This window comes from Ailuropoda melanoleuca, chromosome 5 (genome assembly GCF_002007445.2).
Source record: "Ailuropoda melanoleuca isolate Jingjing chromosome 5, ASM200744v2, whole genome shotgun sequence".
NCBI lineage: Eukaryota > Metazoa > Chordata > Mammalia > Carnivora > Ursidae > Ailuropoda > Ailuropoda melanoleuca.
The window spans coordinates 64205171-64233165 of record NC_048222.1 but is presented as its reverse complement, the minus strand read 5'-3'; the positions used below and the strand labels follow the sequence as shown (position 1 = coordinate 64233165).

Sequence of the window (27995 nt, the reverse complement as noted above, 5' to 3'; positions counted from 1 at the left end):
AGGATTGTGACATAGACTCTAACCGTGACCACGTTTGTGTCTCAAGCTCGGAATATGACAGGGTGGCTCATAGCTCCTTTCAGGCAGGCAAAGTGCACCACTCCCCTCCCCCGCCCAGACCTGGGGCCTCCGACACCCAAAGTTTCGAAGCTCTCGCCTCAGCTCTGACCTGCCGTACAGCATGGCAGCCTCTAAAGGCGTGGCCCACAGCACGGCTAGCCGTACAACATGGCCGCCTACAAAGCGGGAACCGCTCCTCCTCCCGCCCAATCACCGGAAGTTTCCATTTGAAAGCCCGGCGGCAGACCCGGTCGCTGGTGCGGCAGTTACCGAGGAGCATCCTTTGAACCAGGACGACGAGGGCTGCGCGCAGGAGCTGCAGGATCCTGGGTTCGACTCTCCCGGGGCGAGGGACCGGGCTGGATGTCGGGGGTGGGCGGGATGGGCTGGGAATGGAGAATTTTCTTTCTCCCGACTTCTTCCCTGGGCCGGTACAGGCCAGGTCGCGCTCTCCGGGGGTTACTCCACCTACTTGGGCCTCCAGAGTTCACAGGGTAACGTTCACCTTGCATCTTCCAGGGCCCAGCCGTGCCGTCTCGTTACGATGACCAGCGTGGTTAAGACAGTATACACCCTGCAGCCCCCCGCTGTGCAGAGCTGCAGCCTGCAGGCAGGTGGGTACCCACGCCGCCCTGCGGACCGGCGGGGGTGGTCAGGCCGGGGAGTACGAGGGCACAGATCAGTGGCCAGGAAAGCGGGGCGCGTGCAGGGGAAGGGCAATTCATCGGCTCTGACAATCTGCTACCTTCCCTAGAACTGGGCTGTCTAGCTTTATGATGGGGGTTGGGGCAAGGGCCCTGTGGTAGGATTTTAGACGTGTCCTCCCCCATTCCTCTTCCCAAACCTAATCGTGCTGCATTCACTAATTAGATTAAGTTGCTGATTGTTTCACATATTACTTCCTCAAGCTAGGAATCCTTTTTTATTTTTTTAAAATATCTTATTTATTTATTTGACCGAGAGAGAGAGAAAGAAAGAGCACAAGCAGGGGGGAGAGGAAGAAGCAGGCTCTCCACTGAGAAGGGAGCCCGGTTAGGGGCTCGATCCCTGGACCCTGGGATCACGACCTGAGCTGATGGCAGATACTTAACCAGTGGCGCCACCCAGACACCCCAGGAATCCCTTTGTAAACAATTGCCAGTTTTATTTCCAGATCTGGGCTATCTGGAGGGACTGGGTTTGTTGTCAGAAGGAAGGAGAGTCATTTGAGAAGCGTGATTCTTAGGTTCGCACCAGGTCTAGTTCACATTTGTTTCTGTCACATTTGTTTCTGCACCATGTCTCTTATGTAGTGAGTTCTCAATAAATTGTTGGGTTAAGTGAGAGAGAGGAGCTACCCCTATCCAGACTGGTCCATAACCTTGGGAGAAGAAACAGGATTAAAAACAATGTTTGATTGCTTTCCAGCTTGCTTTGTGGGGTTGTGGCTGAAAGTCAGCTTCTAGGCTGTGCGGCGGTGGAGCTGCCTGAGCTCGAGGGCAGGGCACAAAATAAGCTTCAAACATCAGAACCTGTGGCGGGAGAGCTGTTTGAGGCTCCTTCCCAGGGGTCTCTGTGCAGCTGGTTGATGAACCGCAGCAGGACTGATCCGTGAAGTGAACAGGCTTTTCCCCAAAGGCTTCCAGGGTGTTTTTGTTTGTCTTACCTGGCCTCGGAACACCTGAATGGTAATCTGGTATCAGCAGGACCTAGGAGTTGGGGGGGGGGGCACTGCCGCTTGCACTGCCTTTGCCTTGGAGACCAGTGCCCTCTTGTTGAGTGGAGAGTGGCTGGCTCTCCCGAGCCAAGTTGGACGTTTTTACCTCAGCTTTCTATCCCTGGCCCAGCTTTACAATCCTATATCATCTCAATAGTTTAATATTTTAAGGCTATCTCCTAGGTTTTTTGACTCCGCAACATACACACGTAAAAAAGAATCCCAAGTTAGAAAACATTGTGCAGTGAAGAACAAGTCTCTTTCCCTTCCTTGACCAGCTATCCAATTCCCCTCCTTAGCAGCTCTCATTTTTTTTTAAGTATTTATTTATTTGAGAGGGAGGGAGAGAGGGAGGGAGGGAGAAGCAGACCCCCTGCTGAGCAGAGATGGGGGCTTGATCCTGAGACTTTGACTGAGCCACCCAGGTGCCCCTCATCTCTCTCTTTTTTTTTTTTTTAAAGATTTTTTTATTTATTTGACAGAGAGAGAGACAGCCAGCGAGAGAGGGAACACAAGCAGGGGGAGTGGGAGAGGAAGAAGCAGGCTCCCAGCGGAGCAGGAAGCCCAATGTGGGGCTCGATCCCAGGGTCCCGGGATCACACCCTGAGCCGAAGGCAGAGGCTTAACGACTGAGCCCCCCAGCGCCCCCCCGCATCTCTCCTTTCAAGGAGACAGTCTTTGTTAAATCCTGCTAAGTTTTTCCTACAGTGCAGTCCTTAGGCTCTAGCAAGTACAGATTATTAGAACTGATTCCAGTCAATGAGGAGTGTTAATTTGGATCAATTTATTATTAACACCTTTTCGGGGGAGGTACATTTGTATTCTGTATAACTTACTAATACTTGAAAGAGGAGGTAAATATGTTCCCCCAAGGTTACCTTTTACTTCAGACAGAGACCTGGGACACCTGGCTGGCTCATTTGGTAAAGCATGTGACTCGAGCTCAGGCTGTGAGTTCAAGCCCCACGTAGGGCATGGAGCCTACTTTAGAAAACAAATAATATTGAAAAATAGATAAAAACAACTATGCAACGGTTAAAAGAGAACCTCACAGCAGCTTGAGTGTGGCCTTGGGAGAGCGGGCAGAGGGTGGAGGAGCTTGGCAAGATGGTTGGGTTCCACCGGTTCTGGAAGAAGGCTCCAGCTGTGGGCTGCCCTGTGGACTGCCACGCTGCCTCTCATTTAGCTCTTCACTTGCATCAACATCCACTTTCACACTGGAACCCTTGGGCCCTTCAGTTGGCTGTATCATCAGGCTTTTGGCTGTCCTCAAATACATTGCACTGTCACCTTCAAAGGACTTTGGTTTCCATCCCCAGTTAATCTAGAAGTCGTATTCTTCCGAATTAGTCTTCGCAAATTGAGATGGGCCAGGATGAAAATACAGGGTTCTGACAACCTAGAACGGAGCTGTTACAGGGTTGCCGCTGTTGGGTCACGTGATGCTTGACATTTCACCCGCTTGCCTTCCTTTGCAGACACACAAACTCGAGCCACTTCTAAGAGCCTATTACCCGTCAAGTGCAAAGAAGTGGATGTTTCCAGGCTTCACTCAGGAGGTTCAGAGAATGATGTTACAAAAATCACTAAACCAAGACGAGAGAATGGGTGAGAGTCAGATCATTGGTATCCAATGAGAACATCTTGCTAGAAATTGCTCAGTATCAAGATTTAGAAAATAGGGGTTTTGAGAGCACAAGGCAGCCGGGGTCAGTGGCCCGGAGCAGTGGTGTGTCAGAACCCTCTGTGTCGAGCAGTTCTGAAGAGGCCCAGGGGTTAGGATAAGAGGTACTTTGTTCTCTCACCACTTGCTCTGAGTGTGCAAACAGCAGTACGGTGGCCAAAGGCCAGGTCTAAGTGGTGGTCGGGGTGGGTGGGGCTGCTTGTGAGCCTAGGTTGCTGGTGTGAGCATAGTCCTGCCCAGGTTGGTGTGTGTATCCGTCTACTCAGTTCCCACGTAAGCCAGCTTGACTCAAGGCAGCCACGCCACTGTGAGCCATGACAGGTCTGTCAGGCTGTTGAGGTGGGTCAGGAGAGGAGCCCATTCCCTGTTCATAAGCCTTTCCCAATAGTCTATAGGCTGAAACAAAAGTGCATGGACCCTCAGAGCTTCTCAGACTGTTTGCATTGTATGTGGTCTCTGGGTTTTTCCTCAGAAAACCAGGCTCTTTGTTCTGCCTTGTTCACAACGCACAGAACAGCAATGCTGCCAGTCTCTGATTTCTTTGTTGTTGTTTTTTTTAACTGAGGTATGTTAACACACACCATATTAATTTCAGGTGCACAACGTAATGATTAGATATTTTTATATATTGCAAAATGATCACCACAATAAGAGGAGCGAACATCCTGATTTCTTTGTCTTTGCTTCTCTAGGCAGGTAAAAGCTGCAGACACTGCCATCAGGAAGAACGTCAGAAAGAGGTGAGCATCAGGGTAAGCGAAAGTCGGCCACCATTTTAAGGTGGTGGATCTCAGTCCTGGTTGTGCCTCAGAATCACTCGTGGGTTCGTGGATTCTGGTTTGGTGTGTGACAGCCTGGGTGCCACTGCAGAAATCCAAGTGGAATTTTCGGGGGTGAGGCACAGCCAGGTTTGAGAACCACTGGCAGAGCAAGGATCTGCGAAGCTCCTATTGAGAACCAGACGAGAGCTTTCTGGGCTCCATGCCAGGACTGCTGCTGACTGGCAGTCAAACCCAGCTAGAGCGCAGGGAGAGGCGCATGAGCCTCCAGGATAGGGGACACTGCGTGCCATTAGTGACTGAGATGGCCGCGGTAGAAATCCTGGGGAAGGATCCGTCTCTCTGAGGCTAGCTTGGATGCTTTGCTTCTGAAGACAGAAATACTACGAACTGGAAAGTTTATAGAAATAGGTTCTAATTCTTTTTTTTTTTTTTTTTAAAGATTTTATTTATTTATTTGACAGAGATAGAGACAGCCAGCGAGAGAGGGAACACAAGCAGGGGAAGTAGGAGAGGAAGAAGCAGGCTCCCAGCGGGGGAGCCTGCTCCATTCCAGAACACCGGGATCATGCCCTGAGCCGAAGGCAGACGCTTAACCGCTGTGCCACCCAGGCGCCCCAGAAATAGGTTCTAATTCTAAATCTATTATTTGGGCATGTCTTAAAAGTTCTGAAGATAGGGGCCCTGGCTGGCCCAGTTGGTAGAGCATGCAACTCTTTTTTTTTTTTTAAGATTTATTTATGTTAGAGACAGTGCACATAAGCTAGGGAGTGGCACAGGGAGAGGGAGAGAGAATCTCAAGCAGACTCCCCACTGAGCATGGGGCCCCGATATGGATAGGGCTCTATCTCATGACCCTGAGCCGAAATCGAGAGAGACACTTAACTGACCGAGCCACCCAGACACCCCGAGCATGCAGCTCTTCATCTTGGGGTTGTAAGTTCGAGACCCACTTTGGGTGTGGAGATGACTTAAAAAATAAAAAAAAAATTTTTTAATTCAAGAAGGACTCTGAAGACACTGAAAAGAAGTGATGATGGTAATGGCTATTATTTATTAAGTATTTACTGTGTCAGTAGCTGTGCCAAGAATTCTACATGTATTCTCTTTATTTATTTATTTTTAAAGATTTTATTTATTTATTTGACAGAGAGAGTGAGGGAGCACAAGCAGGGGGAGCGGTAGAAGGAGAGGGAGAAGCAGGCTCCCTGCCAAGCAGGAGCCCCATGCGGGGCTCGATCCCAGGACCCTGGGATCATGGCCTGAGCCGAAGGCAGATGCTTAACTGACTGAGCCACCCAGGCACCCCCTTCTCTTTATTTTTCATAATAATATTATGAGACATGGGTATTATCCTAATTCTAGAAATGAGGAAACAAAGCCTCATAGAGGTTATGTAACGTACTGAGGGTCACATACCACTATATAATGAAGCCAAGATTTGAACCCCTGTTCGTAGGGTGCGATAGCCCATTTTCTTAAGACCTCCACCTCTTCATCTAAGCACCGTTGTCATTACAGCTACAAACCATTGAGTAAGCAGAAATCAGAGGAGGAGCTCAAGGATAAGAACCAGCTCTTAGAGGCCGTCAACAAGCAGCTGCACCAGAAGCTGACTGAAACTCAGGTAAGAGACCTGCCGGAACTCTGTCGTCACTGCACCAGGTAATGCGTGGACTCCTGAGCGATGGCCCCTGGGGGAGGAGAAGCTTGTAATGCCCGGGCGCCTGAGGGGAGGTAGAGAAGACTCCAGAGCAGGGGTGGGAAACACCACCCTGCAGAGGGGGACACGCCTGATCTGTCTGCATGGCGCCCCGTAGGGAGAACTGAAGGACCTGACCCAAAAGGTGGAGCTGCTGGAGAAGTTTCAGGACAGCTGTTTGGCAATTTTGGAGAGCAAGGGCCTCAACCCAGGTGAGACACAGTACACGGTTGCCTTCGGAGGAGTCCGTGCACGTGCCCCTTCCTGGGGGGAGTGTGGCCTGCGTGTCAGGAGTCCACGGAGCATCAGCCGGCCCATTCAGCGTGGGATTGCTTAGCAAAGCAATACAGATTGGGACGATTCTTTCTTTCTTTTCTTTCTTCTCTTTCTTTTCTTTCTTTTCTTTCTTTCTTTCAAGATTTTTTATTTTTAAGTAATCTCTACACCCAATGCGGGGCTCAAGCTCATTCAAACCCCGAGATCAAGAGTCATGTGCTCTATGGACTGAGCCAGCCAGGTGCCCTGGAGGAGGTTTTCTTTGTTTTCTTGTGGTGTTTACTTAACCAACAGAATTTCAGATGGTTGTGGAGAGAGGATTATCTCCTATCTGAGCACTTTCATGCCATTCCTTTGGTGCCAACAAGTATGACCTTGCAAATAGACCAGAAATATTTTGTTTCTTTCAAGGCAGATAGCAAACATGGTAACTTTCCCAGGTGGGAAAAGACAGAGGTGACACTGTTTCAAGGGCTTCTAAACCCGGCGCCTCAGGAGAATCACAATGGTTAAATGTGATCTCTGTTCTGACCCTGTCCCTAGAAAACAGAGTCTGTAGCAAAGAGGGGAGTAGAAGGAGGACTTGCCCAGAGACTCTACAACAGCTTCAAAAAGTTGAGGAGCCTGAGGATACCCAGTGAAGGGCCCCAGGCTTCTTTGAATTCAGGAACACTGGCTTCTTTTTTTTTTCTTTAAAGGTTGTATTTATTTATTTGACAGAGAGAGAGCACAAGTAGGCAGAGCAGTAGGGAGAGGGAGAGGGAGAAGCAGGCTCCCTGCTGAACCGGGAGCCTGACACTGGACATCCCAGCACCCTGGGATCATGACCTGAGCCGAAAGCAGATGCTTAACCAACTGAGCCACCCAGGCGCCCCAGGAACACTGACTTTGAATGCTGCTGATTAACCTGTACATTTTAGGGTTTATTCTTTATAGTCACCATATATGTTTTTGTATGATTTTAATTTGCAATGCATATGCACTACTTTTACTGAAAGTAATAATTCCTTAAGCCCAAAAAGCGTTAAAAAATAGTTTTTTTGTGGGGCACCTGGGTGGTTCAGTCAGTTAAGCTCCAGACTCTTGATTTCGGCCCAGGTCATGATCTCAGGGTCGTGGGATCGAGTCCTCTGACAAACTCTGCGCTCAGTGGGGAGTCCGCTTGAGATTCTCTCTCTCCTGCTCCCCCTACCCCTACCTCACTCCATGCTCATGCCCTCTCTCTCTCCTCTCTAAACTAAATAAACAAATCTTTAAAAAATTTTTTTGAATAAAAATATTTTTTTGTATTATAAACAAAAAAAATCCAACCGATACATTTCCTTTGGACAAATTTTCTGCTAAGCTGAGGAGAGAGCAGAATGAACTTTTTTTTTTTTTAATTTTATTTATTTATTTGACAGAGATAGAGACAGCCAGCGAGAGAGGGAACACAAGCAGGGGGAGTGGGAGAGGAAGAAGCAGGCTCATAGCAGAGGAGCCTGACGTGGGGCTCGATCCCACAACGCCGGGATCACGCCCTGAGCCGAAGGCAGACGCCTAACCGCTGTGCCACCCAGGCGCCCTGAGAGCAGAATGAACTTTAACCATATCCAAAGCTAGAGAGGAAGGAGGTAAAATAAAGCTCTGAGGGTAGGTGTAGGTGGCCCTGCCAAGGTGAAAACTCAAGAGAAAGTCAGGGACCAGACTCTTCGAGAAATTTCCCTCATGAATATTCCTATACTTGTCCGTGGAGGGGTTTTTAGTTTTCGTTGTAGGTGCAGTTCCCTAAACAAGGCTGACTTTGTCATTTGCATCAGTTTTAGGCACTGAGACCCTGGCATCACAGCAAGAATCCACCGCAGATCACACGGACTCTATGGTGAGGGCGTGGGTGTGAGTGGGTAAGGGCCAAGTGACCGTGGGGCTCTGCCCAGCCAAGAAAGTCTCTGCCACGTGCTCAGCAAACCCCAGGAAGCAGCCTTTGTTTTCCACGATAGTGGAAGAGAGCAGTGGATATGTACTTAAAATAGCATATTTTCCTTGGGAGGCAACTTTGTGCTTACATATGTGAGTCTGAGTTGAAAATATGCTACTTTAAGATGCATGTTAAGATGGACCTGTATAGAGAACTTTCTGGTTTCTCTATTCTCCACTTTACCAAATTTCTCCCCTTGTCCATTTACTGAGAACTGTATGATGGAAAGGTCCAGCCTGAATTAAATTTGGCTTCTTTTTGGTTCCCTCACCAAAGTCAGAAGGTAGTTGTTTGGGATTAAGTCTTTGAGCTTCTATGCCCTCTCCCCAGGAAGATCAGTTGTCATCTTAGAATCATAGAATACTGGCTATGGAAGCCTTCCTCCACCCCCACCCCCAGGCTAGTAGTCACCTCTTCAATGGCCACTCTGTTTTTTCCGTATTGCCTGTGTAACATAGAGCACATAGAAGTGGGGTGGTCTGTCCATCCTGTGGACCGAGTTCCTCCAGGGGTGCCCAGGAGAGAGCCCAGCACGTGGGGGACGCTCAGTAAACACCTGAACGAATGGAAGAGTTTTTAGCAATCATCTAATCAACTTTGGTTTCATATGAAGAGATTAGTTTATATGAAGAAAGTTTTCACATATCAGTAAAGTTTTGTTACTACGTTGTACTTTCCTCTTAGTTGCTGTTAGAAACCTTGCAAGATGAGCTGAAGCTTTTTAACGAAACAGCCAAAAAGCAGATGGAGGAGTTACAGGTGAGAGGCCCACTTCAGCCTGGGGCAGGATTACCATTTCCTACCACAGTGGGTGGGGCTCTGGAGGGCTCTTTCTTTTTAATAAACTGCTTTGTATTAATAGATTTATAGGAAAGTTGCAAAGATAAATACAGAGAATTCAATGCCCTTAATATTAACATCATATATTATCATAGTATACTTGTCAGAATTAAAAACCAACATTGATGCATTACTATTCACTCAATTCTAAGACTTCACTTGATTTCACCATTTTTTTTTTCAACTGATTTTCTGTTCCAAAGACTCAGAAATGTTCACATCTACAGGGCTTGAGGCAATGTGCAAAATGCTAGGTTGTTCAGTGTAAGAGGTGGACCTGTGTGACAGCTATGCTTTGGAAACTTGGTATCTCAAGGAAACGTGTAACAGGAAACCCGGATTCTTAAGTCTGGACTGCTCTGGATTGCTTGGAAGAATCAGGGGACAGTACACTGAATCTGAGAGGATTTCATGGCTCCAGTTTAGATATAGGAGTCTGTAGGAGAGAGAGACCATTCCTAAAACCAGCACAGATCTACAGATCTAAGATAGAAAATCTCATGCCTGTATTCGAGTGGTCTTCTTCTAGGGAAGAGAAGCATGGTGTCCTGAAACGGTATTGCCTTTCATGTGAATCAAAGTCTTGTGAGTGTTCGTTTGTTTTTGTTTTTTTTTTTTTTTTAAGATTTTATTTATTTATTAACAGAGAGAGACAGCCAGCGAGAGAGGGAGCACAGGCAGGGGGAGTGGGAGAGGAAGAGGCAGACTCCCAGCAGAGGAGCCCGATATGGGGCTCGATCCCAGGACTCTGGGATCCGCCCTGAGCTGAAGGCAGACGCTTAACGTCTGAGCCACTCAGGCACCCCATCGTTTGTTTCTTTTTGAATGTCTTTCCATGCAGGCCTTAAAAGTAAAGTTGAAGATGAAAGAAGAAGAGAGGGCCCGGTTCCTAGAACAGCAGACATTATGTAACAGTCAAGTAAATGATTTTACAGCAATCCTTGAGGAAATGGAGCAGCTATTGGAAATGTGATAAAAAGAAAGTGACCACACGGCTCCCTCAGGGGAAGCCACTTAGGACATCTGCTTCTTGGCCATGACCTTCTAGGACTCACCAGCCCCAGAATGGAAACATCTTCTGCAGTAGGATTAAGGACGGTCTATGCTGGGATGGCGGTTCCTCCTTTAGGCAAGCGTGCGCCACCCTCAGACTGGTGGGCTGTCCTGAACCCCACACACACATAATCCAGGCCGACAAGAGGGGGCCCCCCAGAAGCTTGGATCAACGTTCTAGGCAACAGAGCGGCAGGCCGTTAGAGTCAGGAGACTAAACCAGCCACAGCCAGAGGATCCCAAAGTCACATCCAGATGCGTGGGAAGAAAACCTTAGCGGTGCGGGGGAGCGCAGAGGCTCCGCAGGACACATCACTGAGAAGCGATGCTGTCCCCTTCAACCTGGAACACATTCGGTCTCATCCTGGTTGGGCTCTCTACCTCACTGTAAATTAACGCGAAGTTATTGCAATGGCTTGATAAATGGGGTGAAGGTATAGATAGCGAGAACACCCACCTGAAATAATACACCTTGGAGCTTTTAATCAAAATCACTTCTGATTTTTTTTTTTTATTAAGTGCTACTTTTAAAATAAATATTTCTGTGACTATCCGGACTACAACATTGAGAAATGAAAATATGCCTTTTAACTGAAGTCTGTCCACTGAATACTCCTGACCTGATCCAGTGAGCAAGTTCAAGACCCCAGTGTAACCCAGACTATCTCTCTTCCACTTCAGTGCTCCGTGGCTAGCCCTGTTGTCTTCCAGGAGCGGTAGCTGGTCTTCTGGGGGTGTCCCCTGTTCGTAGCAGTGGGCGCCCGACTCTGTCCCCCAGCTGTGTGCCACTGGCTGCCTGTGTCCTCCCTCTATTCCTGAGCCTGGTTACCTACTGCTCTTTGCACAGCCAATCCTAGGCCTGGCCCCGCGGATCCTTCCTTAGCCAGCTGAAGTCCGTGGTGGGCTTCCCCCCTGGTTCACCAAAGGCACAGCTCTATTTCAGTTCTTAGTTGATCTAGGCAGACTTTGGCTTTGGCTATCTTCCATTTTTTTTCTGCATCTTCCAATTTCTTCACCAACCCCCCACCCCGCCACCTCCACTCTTGAGCATTGAGGCTACCACACAATCAGGCCAGGTAACACCCCCACCCTAACTGTCAGGGCTAAATTTCTTTGCCTTCACACACAAACATCCACACAGTTGCTGATGTCCCAAAAATTATGAGGGGGAAACTCAGTTACCTAACTCTCACCAGTGAGAAGGGCTGAGTATTTTCTTCTGCCCCTTTTCAGCATGTTTATAGTTTAAAAAGATTGTTTACCCAAACGCATTTGTAATTGGCATTTCTGTCCCCCTCCCCCCAAAAAAGTTCTACTAGCTTCTTGGAAGAAGGAGGAGAGCTCAGCTGTGGGATTATCCCCTCCTTGTCAGGCCTCCCTAGTTAACACCTAGGAATGTAACTCTCAAGGCCTGTGACTCCTCTCTCCCAGCGCCAAAACCCTGCTGGCTGGCAGCTTGGGCTCCTAAGGGGCCTTCACCTCACGGTTCTTTATATCACCAGCTGGCATCCGTGTACCTTTGCCTTCTCTCCAGTTTCCTCCGACCTCTGTTGCTCCAGCTGCCTTTTGTACACGCAGAGGTGTTCTAGATGCTTAATCTGTCTGGCACCTGGATGAACTCATGTTATAGAAACTCAGCAAACGGTGGCCTGTACCTTCCACTTTGCCAGATGCTATGGGAAACTTACGTAGCATGGCATTCGTAACCTCAAAGATGCTTGCCGTCTGTTCGGTAAAACTTACATGTGCAGGTGACATAAAAGTGAAATAACAAACAGCAACACTTGACTCGGTGCGTGTGCGACACAGTCGTGCGCTCTAGCACGTCACTATGGGCTAGTTTGGTTGGGGAGGGCTCGATGAAGGAGGTCGACTGGAGATTGAAGGAAGAGCGACGTTTGGAGAGGCCAGCTAGAAAGCGGAGGAACTTCCAGGTCGGTGAACACGCGGAGGTTTGGGGAGCGGGCAAGCTCAGGTCAGGGCAGCTCCACTTCCGTCCCCCACACCTCGCCCTCTGCACCTCTCCTGCCTGGCTGTTCTGAAGTTGGCCTGTGCATGAAACTGATCATCTAGAAAACAAAATGCTTCTCTGAGTCTGTGAACTGCTTTACAAATTATACCCCCAAGGAGGGGGGTCTCATTGGAACCTCCAGGGAGAAAATAAAACCATGCAATGCTGAAAGAAAGAAAGAGCTAGAGGGATATCCAGATGAATCTTGGGGAAGCGAGTTGGGGGACTGGGCTTATTCAGAGGTTCGAGGTGAGAGAGGATTATGTCTGACACGTAATTGAGCACGGGTACTGTGTCCTACACGGTGCCTATACACAGAACTCCTTGCTTCACTTCTCAGATAATCCTCATGACCACCACAAGGTAAGCACAATTACCTCTTTTTACAGCCAGGGAAGTAGGCTCAGAGATGTTAGGTTGATGTCCCCAAGGCCAAACAACAAGCAAATATTGGAGAAAGATTTGAGCCAGGAAGTTAGTGGGGATGGGAGGTACTTGGTGTCAGTAGAAGTCTTGAAGATCCTTGAATGCCAGGCTAAGAAGTGTGGATTTTTATCATCTAGGCCAGAGGTTTCCAAACTTTCTCAGTTCATGATGCCCCTAGTTAGTGTCTTAGTAATGTTTCTGACACCCAAAGAAGTATCGATGGTTTTATTTTAAGAGGTTAGATCCAACAACTTAGTAGGTATTTGGAAAAAATATTTTTATTTCATTTTTAAATAATGACAATTATTCACTAATGAAATTGTCAACACAAAGTGAACGAACTTTTTAGAATCTCTAAAAGTGAGGAGGGGTGTCTGGGTGGCTCAGTAGGTTAAGCTGCCAACTCTTGGTTTCCACTCAGATCATCATCTCAGGTTGTGGGATCAAGTCCCACTTCGGGCTCAGCGCAATCTCTTGTCCCTCACCCTCCCCATCTGTGCCTCCCCCACCCCCACCGTCTCTGCTAAAAAATAAAAGTAAGGAGTCTTGTTAGGACAGCTGCTTGGGTAAACATGACCTTTAACAAAAAAGAAAGTGCTTCAGTGTATGAACAGGTTTTTTGTTTGTTTTAAAGATTATTTATTCATTAGAGAGCTAGAGCACAGGCAGGGGTAGGGTCAGAGGAAGAGGGAAAAGCAGACTCCTCACTGAGCAGGGAGCCAACATGGGGCTCCATCCCAGGACCCTGGGATCATGACCTGATCGGAAGGCTGAGCCACTCAGGCACCTGGAGAATCAACAGTTTTTATGGTGTTATCCTTTTTTACATCTTGTAAAAGCTCAAAAGATTACTTTTTTAAGATTTATTTGAGAATGGGCTGGGGGGGGTTGGAATCTCCAGCAGCCTCCCCTCAGAGCCCAAGGCAGGGCTCAATTCCATGACCCTGAGATCATGACCTGAGCCAAAATCAAGAGTCTGATGCTTAACCAGCTGAGCTACCCAGGCACCCCTCTTTGGTTTTTTTTAAGATTTTTATTTTTAAGTCATCTCTACACCCAACGTGGGGCTTAAACTCACAACCCCAAGATCAAAGTCACATGCTCCACTGACTGAGCCGGCCAGGCGCTGCCCCCACCTCCAGGCAAATTTCTGAGTTTTCCTGTCTGTCCTCTTCCCCTTTCAACCTGGCTTAAAGACAAAGCCAATTACACGAGATACCCTAAAGTACCTGAGTCCCTGAGGTACTCTCCTTCACAGAGACAGAGAGTGGACTAGAGGTTACCAGGGGTTGGGAGGGGGAAGGGCAGGGGGTTATGGTTTGATGGGTACACTGTTTGGCAGGATGAAAAAATTCTGAAAATGGATAAAGTTGTGATGATGACACAGCATTGTGCATATACTTAATGCCACCAAATTGTACACAAATATGGTCAAAATGACAAATTTTATGTTATGTATACTGTACTTTTTAAAGAAAATATACCGAGGCTTCACAAAGTATACTAACCTTAAATGTACACGTCAATAAATTATTGCTCCCCTCCAGAAAGGAGCACTCTTCCGACAGAAAATCACAATCTTTGGGTATTGTCTTTTCTTGAACTTTATATAAATGGATTTGCCCATCGCATCAGTGTAAAATGTATTGGCATAAATTGCTCAAAATACCCTCTTGTCTTTTTTGGATCTATAGGACCTGAAAGCTGTCTTCTTTTTCCTTCTTGGTATCAGTAATTGGCAATTACTCTTTTTTCTTGATCAGTCTTGTTAGTGGTTTATCAATTTTATGTTGATTTTCTCTGTTGTACATCTCTATTTCATAATTTTATTCATATTCATTTCCCTTTATATATGGGGTTTTAATTTACTGTTCTTTTTCTGCCTTCTTAAAAAAGGAATAATTTCAATTTTTCTCTTCTCCGTATATGCCTTAAAACTATAAGTTCCCTTCTATTAAAGGGCTTAGCAAAAGTGGCTCCACTTGGGACCTGTTATTTCTTTTTAACATCTTTACATCTCTAAGGACCAGATAGCTGCATCCCACTGGTTTTGGTTTGTCATATTTTCATTATCCTTCCTTTCAAAATATTTTCTAATTTCCGTTGTGATTTCTTATTTTACCTATGGGTAATCTGGCTTCTTGTCTCATTACCAAAACAGTTTTCACTAAGGTCACCAATGACTCGCCTGTGGGCAAATCTATTGGACTTTTTCAGTCTTTGTTTTGACTTTCAGAGGAGCTGAAGACACTATTAACTACCTCCTTGAAGTCTGGAATCTTGGCTCTCCCTGTGTTGGTGGCCTGAAGTCTTGCGGAGAGACGTTCTTACCCCTTTGGCTGAGCTGTGGCTCTTGAAAACAGGGTGAGGTAGGGGCCAAGACCCTGCTTGGGGGCTAGAAGGAGAACCTCTATTTGGGGTTTAGAGGGGAAGCCTTTTCTCCACTTAGGGGAGACCCATCATATGTGAAGCAGTGGGGTGACAAAGCATTTTAGTCTGGACAAGCTCACAAAGCCTGGCTTTTGTCTTAGCTGTGTTTCAGACCATGGACTAATGGGGTGCTGTAAGAAGAAACAAATCATTGTCACCAAGTAGGCAATCTCCTTTATTCCTCATTAAAAAACAAAACAGAGTAAATCTGAAGATCTAATTGGCTTTATTAATCAATTCATGAATCAGGCAGCATCCCACCTAGCAAGTAGGGGGGAGCTCCAAGGAGGTGCAGAAAAGGAAAGGTTTTTAAAGGTGGCAAAGAAACAGAAAAAGGAAATAACGAGCAAAGAACTGATTGTTTCAGGCAAGGTCTATCTTAAGTGGAACACAAGGCCGGTGTATATCAATAAATTTCCCAGTGCTGATAGGAAATTCCCATGTTGAGTGATTAGAGGTTACATTTCTGGGGCAGTGAAACTACAGTTAGGTAGTAAAGTCTTGGTTTACTGATTCAGAGCCTTAAGTGGCTCCCCTATGGCTCTGTGCCCTTCTTTTTAATACTCGTAACACACTACTCTTCCTTTTCTGTATCTTCACACCCGCCCACCCCCAACCCTGTTTTTAAAAAGTCCTTTTTTTTTTTTTTAAAGATTTTATTTATTCAACAGAGACAGAGACAGAGACAGCCAGCGAGAGAGGGAACACAAGCAGGGGGAGTGGGAGAGGAAGAAGCAGGCTCACAGCGGAAGAGCCTGATGTGGGGCTCAATCCCACCACGCCGGGATCACGCCCTGAGCCCAAGGCAGACGCTTAACCGCTGTGCCACCCAGGCGCCCCTTAAAAAGTCCTGATGTTCTCCTTGTACATTAAATAATTTGGAAGACAGTCACTCTTCTGCATAAAACTCCAAAATCACCAAGCCCTGTTACATAATAAAGCAAATTTTACAGGCTTCTAACAATGTGCACATCAGAACCAGCGCTACTTGCCCAATCCTGGAGATCCCAGATTGGCTTTAACAATTTATTTTCAAGCCCTGGGCATCTGGAGAGTTTGGCCAGACCGTTTTAACACTTCCTTTGCCGCAGAGATAGACTTCTGTAGTTACGGACTGCTTCTTCAACGCTGGGGAGATGCTAATCCTCGACTCCGAAGACGCCGTTCTCGCTTTTCTACTTAAATAAAGTCTCCACCAAGGGATGACTCCCGCAAAGCAGGTCCAGCCCCGCCGCCCCAACCTTGCCCCGCGCGGGTGCTCACGGTCAACCCGTCACCGCTGATTGGCTCGTGCTGTGATCAAGCCGCGGAGGATGATCGGCTGCTGGAGACCCACCCCCTCTCCGATTGGGTGGGGGGCGGCAGCGAGGCCCGGGATTGGTGGAGCCCATGGGGCGGGCCGTCGCCGCTGGTGCTGGGGCTGGCGCTTCAGCGGCTGCTCGGGCTCCCGCTCTCGCTCCCGGTGCAAGGCCGTGATGGCGACTTCGGCTTGGCTTCTGGGACTGCGCGCGGCGAGTTGGAGGCTGCGGGCGCCGCGGGCGCCGCTCGCCAGCCTCGTGTCCCAGCGGGCCCACTCCCTTTTGCCCGTGGACGATGCGATCAACGGGCTAAGCGAGGAGCAGAAGCAGGTAGGGAGCTTCATCCCCTTCCGGGCGCCAAAGCCTGCTGGCCAGGCCGCACCGCCCCGCTCGGAGGTCGCCCAGACGCTCGTCTGCCCGGCGCCCACGCAGCCGCGGCAGTGGCAGCGCGGGGGGCGGGCGCGGGCCTCAGCCTCCCCTCTGTGGAAACAGCAAAGCCTAGCTGCCGAGTTAGGTAAGGAGTCGAAGACAGGAAGCCTCCTGGGAGGCTGATGGTGTTTTGGTGGATTGGCAGGGCCACCGGCATGTGGCAAAAACATCTGTGTGAGGTCTGCTTACACCCGAACACTGTCCTAAGACTGGTTCTCAAGCCTGCCTAATCATCATCACCAGGGAATCTTTTTCGAATACACACCTCGGGGGCTTTGAAGTTCATTGTATAATCTGCTATACATTCTTCAACCCCTTACGTCCAAGCACGAAGTTGAACAGTAACCTGAAAGGGAGTTACAGGTGAGGCTGAACCAGAGCCTTCCTGGAAGGAGACTGTGTTCACTTGGATGTTGGCACAGAGTTCCCCAGGAACCTGATTCTCCTGGCTGTTCAGCAAGTGCCCGAGCCTCAGGAACTCCAAAACGCATTTGGGTTTGCAGTCAGTAGACAGAGCTTTGACTCATCTCCCACAGAAAGGGTTCAATCCTAGCTCTCAAACTTAACTGCCAAAAGTTTCTAATCTCTTTGAATAATCCGTTGTAACCAAAGTCTCAGGGACAGAAAGCCTGGCATGTGCCAAAAACTGAAGAGGGTATCGCTGGAGCACAGTGAGTGGGGGAGGTGGTCAGAAAGGTACTGGAAAAGGCTGGAAGAGTCAGTAGGGGTCCGCTCATGCAGGGCCTTATAGGCCTGAGTAAGAAGCTTAACTTCTAAGTACAATGTAAAGCCATGGAATGATTTTATGTATGGGAGTGACATTTTAAAAATACCCAAGCTGTCCAGGCTGAGGACCTTAAAAGAGATGGAGATCATCTCCGAGGAAGTATAAACTCGTGTGTCCTCTAAGTTTCAGTCTGACGCCGTTTGGTGGGGTTACTTGTCGCCTGTTTTCCTGAATGTGTCCTCAGGATTGGAGATGCTGTTCTTAGTGGCAGTGAGGGGCTGTTTCAGTGACATCTGTCTACCTCTCTCCCTCTAGCTTCGCCAGACCATGGCTAAGTTTCTTCAGGAGCATCTAGCCCCCCAGGCCCAGGAGATTGATCATATCAATGAGTTCAAGAACCTTCGAGTGAGTCATAATGCCCGTGCTGGGGGGTCTCGTGGGGGTGGGACCGAGTGCAGCAAGGGGCAGTTTGGGGGCTGGGCTAGGCTGGGTTGGGAATTGTACTGGTGCTGGGAAGAGCTCACGGTCTTCTGGTAAATAAAACCTCCCTAACAGTGCAGTCCCTTTGTGTGAAGCATTTGGGTCTCGTTCCAGATGTGCCAGACACCTGTGACTGGCTGCCTTCTCACAGCTCATTGCACTCACTCCTTTCTGTTGGCAGGAGTTTTGGAAGCAGCTGGGAAACCTGGGGGTCTTAGGTATTACCGCCCCTGGTGAGTATAGTTTCCTTCCCTAATGAGAACTTTTCTTGCATGCCCTTTAACACTGTTTCCAAAAGAAACAGGAAAGGAGGGGAGAGATTGTGCTCAGAGAAACCCAAGACTTCCTCTTGGACCTGAGAAAACACCCACTGACTGTCAGCCCAGAGAAGAATACACTATTTAAGCAATAACATCCAGAAGGCAAAGGGATGAGGCCAGTGTGGTTCACTGGGTGAGAATCACTTAGACTCTTGAACTCTGCATGTTTAATAAGCTCCCCCAGCTGATTTGGGGAGTTTAGAAAACCCCAGTATCATGCAGCTGCCTTGCACTTCAGTCTTACCATCTCCCCTAATCCCAAAGTTCTGCCCTATTAGTGGCATCTAGGCAGGACCACTCAGGACAGGTCTGTCCCTGTGGGGACTGCCTGTGTCCTCTCCCCACAGCTGGCCTGGGAGCTCACTTGAGAGCAGATGGTGGTATGGGGGTGGTATGGGGGGGTTCAGATGCCTGAGCCTCCACGTGAGGTGGCCAGATGATGCATTTAATAGGCTCTCCCTGGGCCTGCCCACTGTCCTCTATGGGTCTTACTACTTGTTTCCAGGCGGCGAGGGCACAGAACTGGTGGCTTTGGTTTGAATGTTGGCCCCTGAAGGAGAGGCCCAGCCTGGCTTGCAGTGCCTAGTAAAGAAATAAGCCTGTGGCCTCACCTGCCGAAGTCTGGACAGTCCCCACTGCCTCATGTATTAGAACAGAGTTCTGGAACTCAGTGTTCTTATGACTTCCCTCACCACTTGGAGACGGTTCCTGGGATTCGAGCTGCTTCCAGAGTCATGATAAAATGGAAAGACTTAAAAATGTAGACCATCCTGATGGAAAGTGATAGGGGGAATGCCACTGGGAACTCCCAGACCACACTGTGTTTTGGGGGTTTATGAGCCCCCAAGGAAAGCCAGTTCTGGTGAGTTCTGGTTTCCACCTGGTTGTCCTGGTGGCTGCTATCCAGTGTCACCCACCTGTGTGGGCTTACCTTCCTAGAGTTGTAAGGGTTGAGCTAACCTTTCCCTAGAGCCTAGGATGAGCCTGACTTCTTGGTCAGAGTAAACATGTATAAAGCCTTGTTTTATTTTGTTTTGTTTTGAATTTTTTTTTTTTTAATAACCTCTTTACCCATCGTGGGGCTTGAACTCTTAATCCCGAGATCAAGAGTCACATGTTCTACTGACTGAGCCAGCCAGACGCGCCCGTGTGCAGAGTCTTACCAGGGTTTACCCAGAGAGCAAGGTGGGGGTGGGAGGTGGTAGTACCAGATGATTCAGACACTTTGATTTTGGATCTGTTGCCAAGGAAAAGCCACAATTTTTGGTGAGGAGCTCTGAAATTCTCTATCTGTGGCACTCCTGTCCCATTACTAGTCTTGCCTTTTTTTTTTTTTTTTACCTTTTTAAAGACATACTTGACATATGACGTCGTATCAAATAACCTGTTGATTTGATAGCTGTGCTTCGTCAGGTCCAGTCACTATGCTATGAAAATCTCACCTTCCTCAGGCCTTTCGCATGCGCTGTCCTTCGCTTGGTGTCTGTTCTTAGTACTCTGACTCCCCCAAACCCCGCCTTTGTGTTTCTTGGTTAACTCCAGGTCCCCTTTCATTTATTCATCTGCCCGTGCACTTCTGTGGCTTTCTGAACACTGGGTGCTCAGGCTGTAAGAGGTCTGTCCGGGATAACGCAGGCGTTGCAATGACCGTTTTCTGAACCACACGTCAGCTCGCCAGAGGCAGCAAAGCCAGTTCTGTGAGCTTGGAAAGCAGGGCCCGCAGCAGCGTCAGCCTGTCGACCTTGCTGGGGGGTGACCTGGAATAGGAGCTGCGAGGGTGTTTCTTTGCTGCCAATAAACATTCCTGTGAATGTCCCAATGTAATCTGGGCTGCCTTTTCCCCTCCGCTGCCCGCCTCCACTCCCAGTTCAGTATGGCGGCTCTGGCCTGGGCTACCTGGAGCAAGTGCTGGTGATGGAGGAGATATCCCGAGCTTCTGGAGCCGTGGGGCTCAGTTACGGTGCTCACTCCAACCTCTGCCTCAACCAAATTGTGCGCAATGGAAATGAGGCCCAGAAGGAAAAGTACCTCCCCAAGGTGAGGAGATGGGGCGGGAGAAACCCTGAGGCACCCTCCTGGGTTGGCAAGGGCCAGCAGACTTGCTGGCTACAGCATGCCACCCTCAACCAGGTACACGTAGGAAGGGTCAGGGATTTGCTTTAAAATAATTCAGTCAAAAGAAATAAAAATAGGACCAGAACTCCTGAGTTGGTCGCTGGACATCATTTGCAGAGCATTTGAGGAAATGGACTAGGACCCGCTTCCCTTGCAAAGGGAACGGGAAACGGGAGCTTTTTTCAGTCTTAGGGAGATAGTGGGCTTTTCTTCCAGGACTTTACCGATACCTGGTCTGAGAGAAGTCTGAAGGGGTGACATGTGAGGAGGTGAGAAGCAATGTCGTCAGCTCCCGTAGGGACTTCTGAAGTCATAACCAGCCCTTGTGGTTTCCCTTGCAGCTGATCAGTGGGGAGTACATCGGAGCCCTGGCCATGAGTGAGCCCAGTGCTGGCTCTGATGTGGTCTCCATGAAGCTAAAAGCGGAAAAGAAAGGTGAGGCTCCTCTTGACTTGGGAGCTTCTGGAATGGGAGCTGAAATGGACAGGGGGACAGCCTTTCTCAGGGTGAGGGAGCAGTCATTGGGGGTGGCCTCTGCCAGGTTTCCAGAACTGTTTCCCAGCAGGGCAGCTTTCTGCTCAGCAGCAGGTCCCCAAACTGACTGGTTGGGACAAGGCCAACATGGCTTGAGTAAGTACCAACTTCTTGTCCTTAGGCGATCACTACATCCTGAATGGGAACAAGTTCTGGATCACCAATGGCCCTGATGCTGACATCCTTATTATCTACGCCAAGACAGATCCGGCTGCTGTGCCAGCCTCTAGGGGCATCACGGCCTTTATCGTGGAGAAGGTGAGTGGAGGGCAGTGCATGCTGGGAGCCTTTTGTCTCCTGAGGTCATTACCAGAGATGGCTCTCATCTGCGGGTTGCGGACATCGTCAGCATGTGCTCTGCCAAGGCTCCCGGAGGTGGGAGGAGGTAGGGGAGCCGACTGAAGGGAGGGTAGCCAAGTGGGAGCCCGAGAAGGATGAGTCAGGTCTGAGTGTGGTGGAGCCACACAGAGAAATGCAGGAAGATGAGGACTAGAAGGAGGCAGCTGGATCTGACAACTGGAATGTCACTAGGTGGCCTCGGGGAGAGTGGCTGTGGAGACCACGGTGTGAACAGGAATGCGGGGGGCAGAAGGGGGGGCCGGTGGATGAAGGCCGCAGCGAAGCAAGGGGGAGACGGAGCAGGAGTTGAAATGAAAAGGCGGACATTTGCGTTTGTTTTAAAGAGTGGGAGAAAACTGAGCGAATTATTTGGTAGAGAGAAAGGAAAATAGGAGAGGGAGAAATGGAGGTGTGTGGGAGCAAGTGAGCCAAACCCAGCGGTGAGCTGTGGGAAGGGTAGGCCTGGGTTACAGGCGATGGTGGAGAAGCCATCTGACTCACGACTGTGAGATCTGAGGGCTGGGAACCATGGGGGTCGGGGAGCTGGGCGAGAATTCCAAGAATTGGGTGTCATAAAGGTTTGCAATACCCCCATAGAGAGAGGGGACGGACTAAGACTGGAGGGAAGAAAAGTGAGTAGTCCAAAGGGCCTGGCAGATGGGGCGCCTGGGTGGCTCAGTCGTTAAGCGTCTGCCTTCGGCTCAGGGCGTGATCCCGGGGTCCTGGGATCGAGCCCCGCATCAGGCTCCCCACTCCGCTGGGAGCCTGCTTCTTCCTCTCCCACTCCCCCTGCTTGTGTTCCCTCTCTCGCTGGCTGTCTCTCTCTTTGTCAAACAAACAAACAAATAACTAACAAACGGCCTGGCCGAGATTGGAAGTCTCACAGTCACGTGGTGGCACTCTCATTAGCCTGCCCGTGTGCACCGCCTGCCAGTCACTGGGCAATGCACGGTGCCTCTGGTTAGCCAGGCCCAAGCCCTTAGACGGCTGACTTGATCCTGGGTGGGACTCCACTACAGATGGCAGAGGGACAGCAGCAAAGGAATTGAGTTACCTGGAGAGAGGGTCTTGGAAGTTCTTTCCCCTGAGGAGAGGAAACAAAGCCAGCAAAGGTCAGAGGCTGCCCAGGAGTGCAGTTCTTGAGAAAGACCTGCTCCCACGAGAAGTGGGGAGAACGCACCTAGTGGCAGAGGACAGTGGGGCGGAGGGCTGGAGCTTCTAGGAGTGGAGCGGTCACACAGAGTGGGGGCCCCGGGAGGAGGGTGCAGTGTGTTGTGCAAATTCGGGACCTAGATGGGAAAGTGGGCATTTCCCAAGGGTCTGCCTTTTACTAGCCCCCCTTGGGGACTGGTCTGTAATCAGGTTCACTTTTCTTCCCTGTATAGGGTATGCCTGGCTTCAGCACCTCCAAGAAGCTGGACAAGCTGGGGATGAGGGGCTCTAACACCTGTGAGCTAATCTTTGAAGACTGCAAGGTTCCCGGTGAGTCTCTGAGAATGGGCCAGCCCCTGTCTGACCCTTTCCTAAGCTGCGAAAGCCCATCTCTGGGTAAGAGAAGCTCACCATTGTTAGCTTACTGACGACATGTGTCTAGATGGTGGGCCTGTCTCTACCGCGCTTGCCCATGCGCCCATACATGTGGCTGCCGGGCAGCTCTCCCCCCGGCCAGAGCTGCGTGCCTGCCTGTGGCTGCCATGAAGGGAGCAATTTCCTATGTGACTAATACACTGGGCCTGAGGTGGTATGCCAGTACTTGGGGTGGAGGGGGGGACGTGCCCTCACCCTCTCATGGCCTCCAGACTTCCTTGTTTTTGCATTTCTCTGAAGAGCCCACTTGAGGGAGTCATTAATGGTGCTAAAAAAACCATTCAGATAAACTGATGGAAGCCAGACTCAGTGAAGACAAGGGAATTCAATTTGAGTATTTTTGCCCCTGAAGTGTAACTAGAAACGTGACACGTCGTGGGAGAGCCAGCATACCCATCACATGTGAATTAGACCAAGGGTGTAGTTTTGCTGACCAGCCAGATTTGCTCTGTGCCTCAGCCATAGACCACCCCTCTCCCCCATGACCCGGGACCCCAGAACAGTGTGCTTCGGTTACAAGGAGCATCTCAGGAGGCGGGATCAGAGCAGATCCTTCTTTGTCAGCAGGAAACAACCGCCATCATTCGGTGGGTCAGTGGTCCACGCTGTACTGAGTTTCCTGCCCACACCTCCCAAGGCCATCCAGTGCCCTGGCTTCCAGGGTGGGGAGGTGCCCAGCAGGTTCGGTAACTAGCACTGAATGACCCATCTCTTACACAGAGACCCTTCCAGAGACCACTCTGGTCAGGGGTGGGGCTGGTGATACTGGGCAGAGAGCAGACTCAACAGAGGGGGACAGAGTAATTCTCAGTTGCCTTTATGGGTATGGGTAAAAAGAACTAGGGAGGGGTTGGATGGCTTCTAGACCAAATTAGCTTTTCTTTCCCATCCAAAGCAGTCGAGGAAGAGAAAGGGAATGCCTGAAGATGGGGCCTTTGTGTCTTGTCTTGTGGATGGGGTGTGTGTGTGTGTGTGTGTGTGTGTGTGTGTGTGTGAGCGGATTGGTGGAGGTGGGTCCCTCTAGCAAACTCTACTTCTTTTTTTTTTTTTAAGATTTTATTTATTTATTTGAGAGAGAGCACGAGCGGAGGAGTGGGGAGGGAGAGGGAGAAGCAGACTCCCCGCTGAACAGGGAGCACGAGATCGTGACCTGAGCCCAAGGCAGACGTTTAACTGACTGAGCCTCCCAGATGCCCCGTAGCAAACTCTACATCTAACTGGAAGCACAAAATTCCATCCTTTTCTCTCACTCGGAACCCTAGTTGAAGGTCAGAGGTCAGGTGACATTCTAAGGCCTGTGTGAAAGCCACGGTACCAAAGGTGGCAGCTTTTATAAAAGTGAGGAGGCTGTGGACAGCCCCCTTCCCCCTGACTGGCACTTTTCCCGGCAGCTGTCAACATCCTGGGCCATCTAAGTAAGGGCGTCTACGTGCTGATGAGTGGGCTGGACCTGGAGCGGCTGGTGCTGGCTGGTGGGCCCCTTGGGTGAGTGTGAGGCTCGGGGGAGCTGGGCTTTTGGCCTCCTTGGCAGGTTGTGACGTCACAGCCTTCCCCGTGGCGGGGGACCAATGGGAACTGCCTCCTGGAAGATGTACCTTCTTTCTGGGAGACAAGTACTCCCACATGTACTTTCTTCACGGTGAAGGGAACTATTTTATCAGATAACAGACAGAAGGCCTGAGGTGCAATAGTACATAATTACTGAGGATGAAGCAGGACACCGAGGCTCTGAGGCGTGTCTGCACAGGGGTCCTGCCCCTCCACCCGCTGCCAGGGAAAGGAGCACAAGTCCTGGGCAGTCGGTGCAGTGACTGGCGAGGGTGATCAGAGTCTTCATGCTCCTTCTCTCCTCCTTGGGACTCCCGTTCCTTGTCTTGCCAAGCCGTCTCCCCCCAGGCCTTCCAACGTTGGCATTCTGCCACCCCCGCTGGCAGTGGGGGTACAGCGAGGCGCCTCCCCAGTGTCTTTCTCTTTCCTGGCAGGCTCATGCAGGCCGTCCTCGACCACACCATTCCCTACCTACACACAAGGGAAGCCTTTGGCCAGAAGATTGGCCACTTCCAGGTGAGTGCAATGCTTTTGCCGAAATGCACTTTTTCACAGGGTCCAGACTGTCTTTAACAAATGAGCAAACGGGGCATTCCCTATCTTTCACCACCAGAATGAGTCTGGAGGCTTGGAACGCGGGCTCCTTCAGCATGCTGCCTGGCTTGGGAACCTGTCAGCGAGTGGCTCACATGTCTGCCCACTTGCTACTCAAGATGAATGAACTAGACCTTGTAAGGCTGGATGGTGAAGGGTGCAGGTTGTAGACAGGCTGTGGGGAAGGGAGCAGCATTTCTGGTCACGCCTCCTGCGTGAAGCCACTGCAGGACGTCTGTGGGTGTAGTGGCCGGTGGAGGGCCCCGTCAGCGTGCGGGTCCACAGTGTGGCAGCAGCTCTCTGGGCATCTCTGTCATCCTAGGCAAGTGCAATCTCCCTTCTGCCCCGGCATCCCTGGGCCTGGCTATCAGGTGGCTACCGCGGACGCACTTTGGGTGACTAGGGGGAGTGGCAGAGGAGCGCGGCTCCAGCATGTTGACTTGTGGCCTCCCCTTGTGCCCAGCTGATGCAGGGGAAAATGGCCGACATGTACACCCGCCTCATGGCCTGTCGGCAGTATGTCTACAACGTCGCCAAGGCCTGCGATCAGGGCCACTGCACTGCCAAGGTAAGGGCCGGCTTTTGGGGCTCCCTCCCCGCAGGGCCCTGCTAGGGCCCCACTGACCCAGAGCCCCCTCCCACAGGACTGCGCGGGGGTGATTCTTTACTCGGCTGAGTGCGCCACACAGGTTGCCCTGGATGGCATTCAGTGCTTCGGTGAGTGGCCCCCACTGCCTGCTCCCAGCCACAGAAAGTTCCTCTCCACGCCTCACTCTGCACTGCAGCTCACTGCAGCTACGCTGGCACCTTTAGGCTCCTTCTGCCCCAGTTACTAGGAAGACATGTTAAAGCAAATGAGAAAACTGCCAGAGGCCACGAGTTGCTCATAATGTCAGCAATGCCTCCCCCTCGCACTTCTGGCCTGGTTCTGTGAACACTGGGGAATGGCGAGGGAGGGATGCCTCAGAGGCAGGACGGCCGTGTCAGTGCCGCACAGGGCTTAAGGGCCCGGAGTTGGGCCAGAAGGCCTGGGTTTGAACCCTAGCCCCCCGACCGACTGGCCTTGTGACCTGTGCAAATGACTTACCCCAGTGAATCTTCTGCAGTACCTTCTTGTTCCCCTTCCCAGGGTCTGCCGGCGGCGGTCCCCATCTTTGCCTGGTGTCCTCAGCAATATGGGTGGCCTGCCAGCCCCTCGTCCCCGCTCCCGCAGCCAGGGTCTCTCCACAGCCTCCCCTTTCATCACCATTTGCTGCTTCTCTTTCTTCAGTCTCTCCTCCTCTGGCCTGTTTCTGGATACTTGGCTCTCTGTTTGCTTTCCTCACTGCCCATCACCTCCTATTGTCCTTTCTTCCCCGCCCAAACCCTGACTGCAGGTGCCAATGGCTACATCAACGACTTTCCCATGGGCCGCTTTCTGCGAGACGCCAAGCTCTATGAGATCGGGGCTGGGACCAGTGAGGTGAGGCGGCTGATCATTGGCAGAGCCTTCAACGCGGACTTCCACTAACCCCAAGACCCTTCGCCCCCTTTGTCAGCACCTAGAGGCCTTTCTTTGGAAGTAGAGCTACGGCAGCTCTCCCACTGCTCAGCTGCACTTGCGTCAGGCCCTGGCCTCTGCGTGAGGTGTCTACCACGGCTGACCCGCGCAGCGGGCCTCAGAGCCCGGGCCCACCCGCCGGCCCGCCTGCCCGGATGCCGCAAGTTGAAGACAGGAGCGGGGGAAAGGGAGAGGCATTCCTAGTCACACCTTCTGGTCTGAGGATGCTGCAGGACATCAGTGAGGGTTGTGGTGGGTGGAGGGCCGACCTGAAAAGTGTTCTGTGGATTAAAATGGACTCAGCAGGAAGCATACTGGCTTTTCTGGGGCTTGCTGGGAAGGCTTTGGTGACTCTAAAGTCCGAGCCCTCCACCTCCCTGGGTTTGCACTTGGGGGCGGGCAGGCAGCCACCTCTTTTTTGGAGGGGAGGAGGGCTATGCCTCTGGCAGGGAGCCCAGTACACCAGAAGCATTGCCCTTCTACATGTATTTGAACCTGGCAGCCTCTTCTTTCTAGGGGAAAAAAAACCCCAAACTAGCCTCTGTTTCTGCCGATTTCTAGAGGCATCAGCTCCCAGTAGCTTATGAGCAGGCACCCGCTCGGCAGCAGTCCCTCCATTCCCCCAGACCTTCACCTGTTAGGGTTGGGGTGGAGCTCCAGGAAGAGGCATCTCAGAACACCTGGGCCACCCAGACTCCGCCGTGCGGCAGAGGTCAGCGTCTTGTGAGGGATCGGCTCGGCGCCAGCCTCCGTGACAGCACCTCTGAGCCCTTCAGCCCTGCTCTGCCACCGCCACCATCCAGTCCTGGCCGGATGACAGCCTACAGCTGACTGGGCAGCAGGCCTGGCTGGCAGCTCAACTTCAGCCAAGGCTGCCTGCGTACATTTCTCTGGATGCCCTATGCTAGTTTTGTTACAACAGCTCCACGGCCACTGCCATTTTATATTAAGCATTAGGAAGCAAACCCATCTGCTTCCAAACTGGTGTTTTTTGGGGGAAAGCAATCCACTTGTTACTGCCTCCTACCTGGCCCTAGCCCCGTGTCCTTGGAGAGGAGCTAATCCAGGTCCCACTCCTGCACTCCTGCCTAAGCATTGGTTATGGGGAACAAAGAGATGGCATCTGCCTTGAGGACAGAAGAGGTTTCAGCCTCCCTTCCCCAGATCTCCCAGTGGTTTTTAAAGGAAGGAGGGAGTCCAGAGAGGTAAAAGTCTTAGAGCCAGAAGGAAGCTTATACATTTCTGGACACCATCCCCATGGTTTTTAAGACTAAGGGGCACCTGGGTGGTTCAGTCGATTAAGCTTCGGACTCTTGGTTTCTTGGTTTCGACTCAGGTCATGATCTCAGGGTCATTTGGCTGAGCCCCATGTGGGGTTCCACGCTCAGCACAAGTCTGCTGGAGATTCTTTCCCCTCCCCTTCCCTCCCCTTCTGCTCTTCCACCTGCTCACACACTCTCTCTCAAATAAACACAATCTGAAAAGATCACGACAATTTGGTTTTCCCAAGGTCAGAACTGGAGCTAGAATCCAGACCAGCAGAAATGAGAATGTGGGCCTGGAGCCCCAC

General features: G+C 50.5%; 2 protein-coding genes across 3 annotated transcripts; both read left to right on the top strand.

The window, feature by feature from the left end:
* The first annotated feature begins 79 nt into the window (after window positions 1–79).
* KNSTRN (kinetochore localized astrin (SPAG5) binding protein) lies at window positions 80–13511 on the top strand. The gene is made up of 9 exons (XM_002913223.4): window positions 80–390; window positions 580–674; window positions 3235–3364; window positions 4133–4180; window positions 5741–5846; window positions 6040–6133; window positions 7997–8058; window positions 8839–8913; window positions 9836–13511. Exons 1-9 carry the CDS (start codon window positions 182–184, stop codon window positions 9965–9967), a joined length of 951 nt encoding a protein of 316 aa, XP_002913269.1. The 5' UTR covers window positions 80–181; the 3' UTR covers window positions 9968–13511.
* Window positions 13512–16316: 2805 nt separating this feature from the next.
* On the top strand, window positions 16317–26734 carry IVD (isovaleryl-CoA dehydrogenase). 2 transcript variants are annotated; one of them, XM_002913222.4, is made up of 12 exons: window positions 16320–16542; window positions 17684–17773; window positions 18030–18081; window positions 20036–20205; window positions 20625–20718; window positions 20939–21075; window positions 22542–22638; window positions 24135–24228; window positions 24726–24807; window positions 25349–25453; window positions 25530–25602; window positions 26262–26734. In XM_002913222.4, the coding sequence occupies exons 1-12, from the start codon at window positions 16390–16392 to the stop codon at window positions 26393–26395; spliced, it is 1281 nt and encodes a 426-aa protein (XP_002913268.3). In that variant the 5' UTR covers window positions 16320–16389; the 3' UTR covers window positions 26396–26734. The 2 variants fall into 2 exon arrangements, with proteins under 2 accessions (XP_034517045.1, XP_002913268.3); XM_034661154.1 differs by lacking the exons at window positions 25349–25453; window positions 25530–25602; window positions 26262–26734 and adding an exon at window positions 24905–25342 and having other exon boundaries at window positions 16317–16542.
* The last annotated feature ends 1261 nt before the right edge of the window (window positions 26735–27995 follow it).

Coding starts and splice junctions, on each gene's coding strand:
- KNSTRN (XM_002913223.4), top strand. CDS start 182: ATGGCAGCCTCTAAAGGCGTGGCCCACAGCACGGCTAGCCGTACAACA. Junction 4,181..5,740: donor AGGAAGAACGTCAGAAAGAG/GTGAGCATCAGG, acceptor TTGTCATTACAG/CTACAAACCATTGAGTAAGC. Junction 6,134..7,996: donor GAGCAAGGGCCTCAACCCAG/GTGAGACACAGT, acceptor CATTTGCATCAG/TTTTAGGCACTGAGACCCTG.
- IVD (XM_002913222.4), top strand. CDS start 16,390: ATGGCGACTTCGGCTTGGCTTCTGGGACTGCGCGCGGCGAGTTGGAGG. Junction 18,082..20,035: donor CTTAGGTATTACCGCCCCTG/GTGAGTATAGTT, acceptor CTCCACTCCCAG/TTCAGTATGGCGGCTCTGGC. Junction 24,229..24,725: donor CTGGCTGGTGGGCCCCTTGG/GTGAGTGTGAGG, acceptor CTTTCCTGGCAG/GCTCATGCAGGCCGTCCTCG.